This window comes from Podarcis cretensis (genome assembly GCF_951804945.1).
Source record: "Podarcis cretensis genome assembly, chromosome: 9".
NCBI classification, from domain to species: Eukaryota; Metazoa; Chordata; class Lepidosauria; order Squamata; family Lacertidae; genus Podarcis; species Podarcis cretensis.
In genome coordinates, this window is record NC_137178.1 from 2,679,872 (window position 1) to 2,691,881 (window position 12,010).

At 48.6% G+C, this 12,010-nt stretch overlaps 1 protein-coding gene across 1 annotated transcript in view; it reads right to left on the reverse strand.

Moving 5' to 3' along the window:
* ADISSP (adipose secreted signaling protein) overlaps nucleotides 1–12,010 on the reverse strand; it is a 72,433-nt gene that overhangs the window by 26,611 nt on the left and 33,812 nt on the right. Inside the window, exon 3 of the mRNA XM_079991248.1 lies at nucleotides 6,376–6,518. Within this exon, the coding sequence (XP_079847374.1) occupies nucleotides 6,376–6,518 (143 nt within the window). The remainder of the gene's footprint in view (nucleotides 1–6,375; nucleotides 6,519–12,010) is intronic.

Sequence of the window (12,010 nt, forward strand, 5' to 3'; positions counted from 1 at the left end):
TGCGGGGGGGCGGGGAGAGTAATCTGGGTGACTCGTTGGGAAGCAGATCTGCTTCTGCAGAAACGCCTCCGTCCAGGTTGAGAAAGTAGCTGAAGACTAAAAGCAGTTTAATAATACTAATAATAAGATGTACTTCACAGGCCTTCGCAATAAATGCTTTGCTGCAATAACACTTAGGTCTGCTTAATAAGAGCCTTGATGAAGGGAGGCTGCACTCAAACAGCCCAGATCCTGGCCAAGTCAAGTGTCATTTTGCAACCGACGTAGATCACACACTCCATACGGCAAGGGACTCTAGCTCAGTGGGCAGAGCAAGTATCTGGCATGCTGATGGCCCCGGGTTCAGTCCTAGCAGCTCCAGTTAAAACCTCACTTCACTTAAGACTTAAGGAGAGCCACTAACACTCAGAGCAGATAAAGTGGGCATGAACAGGCAACATGCTAAATAAACCATAGTTTAGCAAGCCATGGGGGGAGTTCAGAATCTTTCGTTTCGCTTTCGGCAAGCCACAGTTTCCTGTGCTATCGAAACCCAGAGCAATGGCCATCTAGCTGTAGTTAGTTAACAGGCTTCAGAAACTGTGAAATGGCACTGGCCTGCTTTAAGCTAACCGCAATTAAGGACAGACTGTCTGTCAATCTGGGCCACATGACAAATCACAGTTAACTCGGGAGGAGGGGACTAGGCTGATTCACTTCTCTCTGCCATGGTTTAGGGTGGCACTCCAAGGCAGCCTAGCCTAACCTGGGGCTTCCTATATCCATCATAAAAAGAATTCAGTGGCATTGTGCGGAGAGATAACTCAAGTGCTTTGAACACAGGAGGCCCCAGGCTGAACACACAGAACCTCTGGCTAATAATAATAATAATAATAATAATAATAATAATAATAATTTATTATTTATACCCCACCCATCTGGCTGGCCTTCCCCAGCCACTCCGGGCGGCCTCCAACAAAATATTAAAATACAGTAATGCATCAAACATTAAAAGCTTCCCTAAAGAGGGCTGCCTTCAGATGTCTTTTAAAAATAGGGTAGCTGCTTATTTCCTTGACATCTGATGGGAGGGCGTTCCACAAGGCGCTGGACCTCAGTGTCCGGGCTGAACGATGGAGGTGGAGACGCTCATTCAGCAAAAAAGAGAATTTGGAGAGTGGTGCTCAAAGCAACTACTGGTCCTATGGACTTGGAGAGCAGCTGGCTATCCAAACAGGCCACACAGGGCCACCTGCCTTCTTTGACCACTGGCCAATTTAGGTGGGGCTGATGGGAGCCAAGGAATTCGATAATATCTGGAGGGCTACAGGTCCCGCTCCCCCAACCCACCGCCAAATAGTCCTCCAATAAAGGCAGCTTCGTAGTTGTGCCAGCAGGCAAGATCTATACCGATAAATATTTTAGTGCCCTTGAAACGGCATTTAATCCTGCCTGAGACAGAATAGTAGCTGAAATAGCTTTCTCTGAGCAGAAGGAAATTAGGATCGAAAGCTCTGGGATTGGGGGGTTGAGAGGGATTGTAACCTTAAAAAACACACCCAACGACCAAGTGAAAAAGCCCATCCTCCGTACGTTACTAGAGAACTAGAGAGCAAGGAATGAGATAATACCCAGCAACTAGCTCCAATTTCGCTTTTTCCACCCTGTTGGTTTCACGCCTAGCAAGGGAAGAATAAGAACGCAGAGGCGGAAGAGGCTGCTGTAATCAGGCTGTTCCTGGAATGAAACTTGGATAATTGGTTTTTATGTCCAAAATGCCAGAAGTAATTAGGCTTGGCGGGAGTGCCGCACAGATAAAAATGGGAAGGCCTGGCAGAGAAGGGGGGAAAGGGAGCTTGATGCCATCTTGTAATTGCAGGCCTCCCAAAAAGGCTGCAAGTCAAGCAGCCTCAGCCTCGTCACCTCGCAGGCAGGGCCACGACTTCCCAAAACCCTCATGTCAGCAGGCGTGGCCCTTTGTGTTTGAGGAGACGCTCTGCCCATGCTCAGAGACCCGTGGAGGCTCAAAGACCGAAGGCAGTTCTGAGATTTGAGTTCCTTTAGCTAGGCACGCACCTTTGTGTGGGTGTGTGCCATACAAACACCCAGCTGCCTCTGAAGGCCGCAGCACATCTAAGACACAATATAAATATCCTTACACAGCTGAGAGGATGCAACAAGGAGGGTATCCAACATGTAGCACCGCCAGATTTGGCCAGGGCTGAGAGGAGATGTACTCTAACAATACTCTATTCTGCCTTGGTCAGACCACACCTGGAATACCATGTCCAATTCTGGGTACCACAATTTCAGAAGGATGTTGACAAGCTGGAAGGTGTGCAGAGGAGGGCGACCAAGATGATCAAGGGTCTGGAAACCAAGCCTTATGAGGAACAGTTGAAGGAGCTAGGTGTGTTTAGCCAGGAAAAGAGGAGACTGAGAGGAGATATGAGGAGATATGATCGTTGTTGTTTAGTCATTTAGTCGTGTCCGACTCTTCGTGGCCCCATGGACCAGAGCATGCCTGGCACTCCTGTCTTCCACTGCCTCCCGCAGTTTGGTCAAACTCATGCTGGTAGCTTCGAGAACACTGTCCAGCCATCTCGTCCTCTGTCGTCCCCTTCTCCTTGTGCCTTCCATCTTTCCCAACATCGGGGTCTTTTCCAGGGAGTCTTCTCTTCTCATGAGGTGGCCAAAGTCTTGGAGCCTCAGCTTCAGGATCTGTCCTTCCAATGAGCACTCAGGGCTGATTGATCAGAACACACTGGGCCGTGGCACCCCAAAACTTGGTTGTGTGATTTTACCAGGGAAACCACGGCTTGCTGCTAAGTCTGAACCAGGCCAAAGACTCTATCTATGGCTGCTCTGAGAGTGGGAAACGTAATAGGGATTAGAAGGGCCCCACACTGTAAAAGGGACGCGGGTGGTGCTGTGGCTTAAACCACAGAGCCTAGGACTTGCCAATAAGCAGGTTGGCGGTTCGAATCCCCGTGATAGGGTGAGCTCCCGTTGCTCAGTCCCTGCTCTTGCCCACCTAGCAGTTCAAAAGCACGTCAAAATGCAAGTAGATAAATAGGTACCGCTCCAGCGGAAAGGTAAACAGCGTTTCTGTGCGCTGCTCTGGTTCGCCAGAAGCAGCTTGGTCATGCTGCCCACATGACCCGGAAGCTGTGCGCCGGCTCCCTCGGCCAGTAAAGCGAGATGAGCGCCGCAACCCCAGAGTCGTCTGCGACTGGACCTAATGGTCAGGGGTCCCTTTACCTCTACACTGCAAAAACCACCTACCCTCAGCTACTCCCACTGGGTTTGCTCGCAAAACCTGGTGCTGTGGAAGGAAGAGACCCCCACACCTGATGAGGCAACGCCACAAGCCAGGCGACAGATCTCTCCGCACATGCGGCTTTCCACTGGCCTGACATCCCGTCTCCTCCCCAGATGTGATTTTGCTCAAAATGTTGGCAACAGAATGAAAATGAGAGGGACAGCTGCTTCCAGAATAGGATCTAAAGTTCTTGGCAGTGGGATGGGGAGCGGGGGCCTCCTTGAAGTCTACACTGAGGACTTAATTACTGTTAATTTAAAAACAAAAAACGGGCTGATTCCCTTTTGCAGAAAGGAAACAGCCATTGCAGGCATCTGGAGCAGCTGGGAGCCGGTGGTGTGGGTGAAGAGAAAGGGGGAGCAGCAGGCGCCTGCGCATGGATTAAGTCTCACAGAGGGAACCCCAAGCAGGGGTGGCCAAGGTGGTGCCCTCGGGGTGTTTATTTTATCGATCCCAGTGTGAGAGCATCTTAGCCAGGGGGTTTGGCACCAGGAGTTTCGCGTATACAGGAAAACTGTGCACATCCGACCCCTTAGCTAGCGGGAGAAGCCAGGGATTCTCGTGGGGATTCATGCGCCGTCGTGAAATCTCACGAGAGCATCCCAGAGCCAGCGCATTGAGAAGGCCTTGAGCCCCACCCCGAAGCAAGGCTCCCAGCCTCTCCATTTTGAAGCTTTCTGCACGAAACAAACCTCCTGATCTGCTGTGTCTCAACATCCTCCAACACCCACAGTGAAAATAATACAGGTGAAACTCGGAAAATTAGAATATTGTGGTTAAGTTGAATTACTGAAATAAATGAACTTTTCCACAATATTCTAATTTTCTGAGTTTCACCTGTATATAATAATAATAATTTATTATTTCTACCCCGCCCATCTGGCTGGGTTTCTCCAGCCACTCTGGGCGGCTTCCAACTGAATATGGAAAAAAAATACAGCGTCAGACATTAAAAACCTCCCTAAAGGGCCGCCTTCAGTTGTCTTTTAAAAGTAAAATAGTTGTTTATTGCCCCTGCTTCAAGAGTTACAAAGAACTGGATGCTCTCCGTCTCCTGACAATTTGTTAGCCAAAGCAGGAGAAGGAAGCAGGGGAAGTCCTGGTAAATTGGTGCTAATTTGGGTAAGCTCTGAGTCAACAGCAACTAAGCCATCAACGCTACCAGGCTGAAAATCTTGCCTGATCCCCTTTGCTTGGACGGCTTCCAAGCGCCAAGGGCAAAAGCGAATTAAACCAGTAATTCCCTGAGCTACGAAAAGGACTTGCTAATTTCAATATCCTATCATCAAGGCAGGCTCTGGACACATAGGGCTTATATATAGCTCGCCCTTCCTGGAAAGAGCGATGTTGGAAGCGAGGGACCCCTCTGGATACCTGAAAGGATCTCAGTTATAGGGGTCAAAGAATAAAGTCGAGAGAGAAAAAAACCTCTTGCAGAAAGTTCATTAGAAACACAGGGTGCGATGCTAGACACAGAAGAGTTTTGCATTCAGAAGAGCTCAGCATTTTGCTGCTACTAGGTTTGTGGGGTTTTAAAAACGTAACAATGGAAAAAGTTAGTAATATTGTTAACAAATGAGATAAAAAATGTATAAGCTGAAAGAAAAAGGGGTTGACATTGGGAACCAGAGGGTGGTGAGAAGTCTGGGGCTTCTGAGAATCCTAAATGGGATGGTGAACAATATGTGTAAACTGAAATATCTTATGTAAAACTCAATAATTTTTATTTTATTTTTTAAAGTGTGTTCCTAGTCCTCACTGATACTACTACTACTAATAAATTTTTATTTATACCCCGCCCTTCCCGGGTTCAGAAAACCAGGCTCAGGGCGGTTAACGACAAAGTTAAAACACTTAATTGTAGAAACAGCATAAAACACAGTATAAAAACATGAATAACAATAAAATTCAAAGTTCAGAAATCAGTTTGGGGGAAACCCATCTAATAAGCATCAGATAGTCACCAGGGCTAGCTGGCTGAATTGTTCCTACTTGGGCCAGCGAGGAGGCCAGGGGAGAATTAGCTGTGGGGTCTCAGAGCGGGTGATCTCCATAAAAGGATAAGGGGAGCGAAGAGAAGGGAAATACATACATACATACATACATACATACATACATACTGCACAGATAGGGACGGCAGCATACAGGCAGGGTTTTGGTAGGTGAGGGGCTATGATGGGACTATGTATGGAAGTGAGAGCTGGACCATAAAGAAGGCTGATCACTGAAGAATTGATGCTTTTGAATTCTGGTGCTGGAGGAGACTCTTGAGAGTCCCATGGACTGCAAGAATATCAAACCTCCCCATTCTGAAGGAAATGAGCCCTGAGTGCTCACTGGAAGGACAGATCCTGAAGCTGAGGCTCCAAGACTTTGGCCACCTCATGAGAAGAGAAGACTCCCTGGAAAAGACCCCGATGTTGGGAAAGATGGAGGGCACAAGGAGAAGGGGACGACAGAGGACGAGATGGTGGGACAGTGTTCTCGAAGCTACCAGCATGAGTTCGACCAAACTGCAGGAGGCAGTGGACGACAGGAGTGCCTGGTGTGCTCTGGTCCAGGGGGTCACGAAGCGTCGGACACGACTAAACAGCAACATGATGGGAGCACTAACATGCAGTCCCAACCTCTAGACTCCAGATGCACAAACAGACATCTGGCCTACTAGTAAGTTAAAGGTAAAGGGACCCCTGACCATTAGGTCCAGTCGTGGCCGACTCTGGGGTTGCGGCGCTCATCTCACTTTATTGGCCATGGGAGCCGGCGTACAGCTTCCAGGTCATGTGGCCAGCATGACTAAGCCCCTTCTGGCGAACCAGAACAGCGCACGGAAACGCCGTTTACCTTACTGCCGGAGCGGTACCTATGTGCACTTTGACATGCTTTCGAACAGCTAGGTTGGCAGGAGCAGGGACTGAGCAACAGGAGCTCACCCCGTTACGGGGATTCGAACCGCCGACCTTCTGATCGGCAAGCCCTAGGCAAGCCCACAGCACCACCCGCATCCCAACTAGTACTACATGCGAAATGGATGTGGACCACAAGTATGACGTAAGTCAACAGTGCGCTCTTACCTTCACCAAGAAACTGCCATCTTTCTCCTGGGTGACCATGACCACGGAGTCGTGGAGCTTCTCGTCAAAGTGCACATGGCTGGAAGTCCCCTCTGCCGGTTGAGGCGGGGCGAAGCGGACACCTCCCACTTTGGACTTGGTGCCTAGAGGAGACGCATCAAAGCCAAACAGGGATCAGGTGCCAATTTCAGGAAGAGGAATCCACCAGAAACATTAGACAGAAGTTGGAGCTGCTGATTCGCAGCTGGCTTGGTCTGGTGAACATGGAGACACGTGGAGAGCCTGCAGGATCAGGCCCACCTAGTCCGGCATTCTGTTCTCACAGTGGATAACCAGATGCCCCAATAGGATTGTACAACAGTAAGTAACCAAAGAATTAAACCCCTGTGTTGCAAACAAATATCAGTGTTATCCAAGACAACACGATGACCAAGTACAACAACGCAATATCAATATAAACTATTTATATATTCTATACTTATGTTCATTTGGTTCTACTTTTTCAAGAGAAACCATCAAGAGTACACGTTTTGTGACTTTCAGAGATTTATAACATTTCTGTTTATTTGGTTTTGTAGAGAGTGCATATTTCATATTGTTCAATGTTCTGTATAGCCTATATAAAGAACTTAAATTGATATTGCATTGTTGGACTTGGTCATCGTGTTGCCTTGGATATTACCAATAGGACTGTGAGCAGGATTCAAGCGCAACAGCCCCTCTTCTCCCACAGTTTCCTACAACTGGCGTTCAGGAGCATGGCTGCCTCCAGCTGCAAAGACATAGCACAGGCATAATGGCTAGTAGCCATCAAGTGGCAGTGAGTTCCACAGTTCAACTATGTGCTGAGTAAAGAAAGGCTTTCTTTTATCTGTCCTGAACCTTCCAATATTGGATGTCCATGAGTTCTAGCGTTACGAGAGGGGGAGAAAAGTCCACTCGCCTTCTCAACGGCATGCGTCGTTTAAAAAATGTCTACCATGCTGCCTCTTACTCGCCTTCTCTCAAAATTAAAAAGCCCAGCCTTTCCTTGTAGGGGGTTGCTCCATCCCTCTGATCATTTTGGGCGCCCTTTTTTGAACCTTTTCCAACTCTATGATAGCCCTCTGGCGACCAGAACTGCACACAGTATTCCAAATGCAGCCGCACTATGGATGGCAGTTAACAGATTGAGGTTGAATCCTGAAAAGACAGAAGTACTGTTTTTGGGGGACAGGGGGCGGGCGGGTGTGGAGGACTCCCTGGTCCTGAATGGGGTCACTGTGCCCCTGAAGGACCAGGTGTGCAGCCTGGGAGTCATTCTGGACTCAAAGCTGTCCATGGAGGCGCAGGTCAACCAGCTCCATCTGTCTCCCAGCTCCATCTGGTACGCAGGATGAGACCCCCCCTGCCCGCAGACTGTCTCACCAGAGTGGTGCATGCTCTGGTTATCTCCCGCTTGGACCACTGCAATGTGCTCTACGTGGGGCTCCCTTTGAAGGTGACCCGGAAACTACAACTAATCCAGAATGCGGCAGCTGGACTGGTGACTGGGAGCAGCTGGTGAGACCACATAACACTGGTCCTGAAAGACCTACATTGGCTCCCAGTACGTTTCTGAGCACAATTCAAAGCTGACCTTTAAAGCCCTAAACGGCCTTGGTCCAGTATACCTGAAGAAGCATCTCCACCCCCATCGTTTAGCCCGGACACTGAGGTCCAGCTCCAAGGGCCTTCTGGTGGTTCCCTCCCTGTAAGAAGCCAAGTTACAGGGAACCAGGCAGTGGCACCCGCCCTGTGGAACGCCCTCCCACCAGATGTCACAGAGAAAAATAACTACCAAACTTTTAGAAGACATCTGAAGGCAGCCCCCTTTTTAGTGAAGCTTTTAATGTTTAACAGACCATTGTATTTTAATATTTTGTTGGAAGCTGCCCAGAGTGGCTGGGGAAACCCAGCCAGATGGGCGGGGTATAAATAATAAATTATTATTATTATTATTATTTGTATAAGGGCATTACGATATTGGCAAGTTTGATCTGCCCGGCATTCAGGCTGGGTTGAGAAAACCAGATTTGGCTTTGTACTGAAAGCCACACCGGGCTGCTCCTCCTCTTCCTTTTTATCATCTGGTCTTGTAGCCAAGCAGGGAAGGCGGTATAAATAATAAATTATTATTATTATTATTATTATTATTAGTTGTTGGGGTTGGTGGAAGGGACGAGAGGCTTGCACAAAAGACACCAAGGAGCTAAGGTTATAGAGGCTTTTAACACTAGCAAAACAACAACAAACAAACCTATGGTCACGTAAAGCATACTCAATAAACACACGAGATGTAACGGGCTGTGTTCTTAGATAAATAAGGTATACTATTAATAGTATCAAATTATAAATTTCAACGGAAGTAACTCATAAAGTTCAACAAACGAACAAAGCAGAAGACCCAGTGGATCAGATCATTCGCTAGTCAGGTCCATCTGTATAATGGTGCCTATTCCATCTGTCTGTCCGTAAAGTCCAAAAAGTCCACATGAAAGGTTGTTACAGTTCCACAAAATCCTTACACAGAGTCTAGACAAGGATTTCCAGAATATTGGCCTTGCTTCGCCGTCCTGGGCTTCATCAGTACTTAAAGCTCTAAGTAATGCAAATAAATACAATATCATGATCTCACACATTTTACAGCAAAAATAATATAAAACCATAAACAACCTTATGCATGAACTGGCTAGAGAATGATCTGATCCACTGGGTCTTCTGCTTTGTTCATTTGTTGAACTTTATGAGTTACTTCCGTTGAAATTTATAATTTGATACTATGAATAGTACACCTTATTTATCTAAGAACACAGCCGGTTTCGTCTCGTGTGTTTATTGGGCTTGCTATCAACAGGCAACAGCTGCAGCTCTCAGAGACAACAATGCACCAAATGGCAGAGATAAGTTTGGTGCTCAGGAGACGGTGAAAAGGGTGCACAGTTCGACTGATGAGCAGAGGCGTGTCAAGTGGAAAAGATCCAGCTCTTCCTTTTGCAGAGGGTTTCTGTCACGGAAACTTATTTATAAATGTTTCCAGGGAGCCCGCTTTGGATAAGCGCCTCCGCTATGAAGAAAAATGAAGAAGGCAAAGACAACGACAGAGAAGAGGACAAAGACAGAGAAGAAGACAAAGAGACAAAGGAAGAAGACAAAGACATTTTCTAATGGAACAAATTATATTTTAAAAATATATTTATTTTGAAGATGCACATTTTAAAAAGCCTGCCTGGAGTCTTTCGTTTCCACACCTGAGCACCGACAATAAACTGTTAGCCTAGGTCAGGGGTCTGCAACCTTTAAGACAAAAAGAGCCACTTGGACCCGTTTCCGAAGAAAAAAAAACTGGGAGCCGCAAAACCATTGCGACATTTAAAACAAATATATCTCCGGAGCCGCAATCTGACAGCGGGCGGGAAGGTGATGTTGGAACGGTGCGTGACTAACACACGCACCGCCCCCATGCGACGTCATAGCCAGTACAGCACCCGCCACAGTGGGGAGTGTCGGGGTGCACAATGCGCCTCCTCCCCTCGCTAGTATCCGCCCCGGAGCCGCGGCAAAGGTGTAAAAGAGCCGTGGGTTGCAGACCCCTGGCCTAGGTCCTAAACTGCCTTACCCAGCCTGATCGCCTCTACAGCCAAACCTGTGCAGATTCCCCCATCCCCCAAACCAACCCAGCAAGCATCACTCACAGCCCGTATCAACCCATCACGCAGTTATTTTCTTGAAAAATGTGGAAAAGTTCAGAGCAACGGGTCACTGCGTATCTGATGGACGGAAAACATGATATTGGGCAGGTGTTTAAAAAACAAAAGGTCAGGGACACGAGCCCCAGCAAGCTCAGACAAGAAAGCGGTGCTGATAGCTGGAGGGAGAGGGCTGCACAGCTGTGGTCAAGTCCTCTCCACCGCCAGGGTGGGGTTCAGCATTAGCAGAGCATTGAGCCCAGCCACCTGGGAGCAACCTTTCCATCAAGCTGCACCAAAGGCAGAGGCCAGCTGCCCTTGGCTCTCCTGCATCTGATCCCAAGCAACAGCCATTCCATCAGGCTCCCCTGAACTGTTTCCAACCTAGCTGCTCGCTGCAAGAGCTCTGTAACCTGAAGCACAGGTACCCTAAATTTGCTCTTTCCCCCATTCTCCTCCATCCTTGTTGCCTTTTCCTTTTATGCTGCGTCTGTTAAACTGTAGGAATAAGGGCAGGCCTGTTTTTCACCGAGACGAAATCCCCTTTCAGGTTTCTCCATGCCATGAACCGTATCATAAACTCCTGTCGTATCCCCAAGGATGTGCTCCTGGCTTCTGGCGCCAGGCCCAACTCTGTGACACAAAGATGTCTGCAAAAGTGGCACGGATGATGGCGACATCAACCACACCGTGTGGTTTGCAGGCAACTGCAGTGCCTGAAGACAGACCGTCAGGTCGTGCATCTGTAGCAGTGACCAGAGGAGAAATGTCCACTGGAAGAAGCACAGAGAGAAGAAAGGCCTTGGTTATGGTTACCAGATTTTTTTCAATGAATCCGGGGATACTTTTTTTTTTTTTTTTTGAAGCCGAGCAGCAACAGGGAGTCAGTAGTGGGGATGGTGAGGTGCAAAGCCCTTCTTTCGCACCCTGTGAAACATAAATGCACAGAGTTTTTAAAAAACTGGGCAATGGCACGCCGCACACCCGTGACTCCTGAGCCTCCCCCGATCTCCTGCCCCCTGACGGGCGGCAGCCATTGCCCAGGAGCGGTACAATGCGCGTGGTTTCTCTGCCAGGCAAGGTGCAAAGCCCTTCTTTCGCACCTTGTGAAACATAAATGCGCAGAGTTTTTTAAAAACTGGGCAACGGCCGCCCGCCCGCAACTCCCGACCCTCCCCTGATCAGTCAAAACAAAGGGGGAAGGAGGCAGGAGATCTGTACCGCCGGACGTCCCCAGTTCCCCTTTGGCAGCGGCAGCAGCAATCAGCAGCCCGGAGCCAGCCAGGTAGCGCAGTTGGCTCTGGCTGGCTTCAGGAGCTGCTTGCTGCTGTGGCGCCCGCCATTTTTTCTTGCCAGAAGTTTCAGTTTTGCAAATCTGGTTTTGCAAATCTGGGGACATTCCAGAGATGGAATTTGTCCAGGGTCAGATTTGCAAATCCAGAGACTGTCCCAGGGAACCGGGGACATCTGGTAACCCTAGCCTTGGTGCATCTGCAGCAGCACAACCAGATGCCTTCATCTGCCCTGGCTGCAACAAAACATATCTCTCCCCTATTGGTCTCTGCGGCCACAGCAGGCGCTATAACTCTCCAACTGATTGACCTCACCCCCAAAAGGAGCCCTCCTCTTTTGTCTCTCAAGACAGATGCCAACAATATCATGTGGCCTCTTACCTTTTCTCTAAACCAGTGTTTCCCAAACTCGGGTCTCCAGCTATTTTTGGGACTACGACTCCCATCATCCCTGGATACAGGACCAGTGGTCAGGGATGATGGGAATTGTAGTTCTGAAACAGCTGGAGACCGAAGTTGGGGAAACCCTGCTCTAAACTAAAAAGGCCCTAGAGGAGCCACTCCACCCCCTTGTGGGGCATCTGGGGGCACCAGTGACAGAGGAAGAATATGAGGCTGCCGGTTCAGCAGATACAA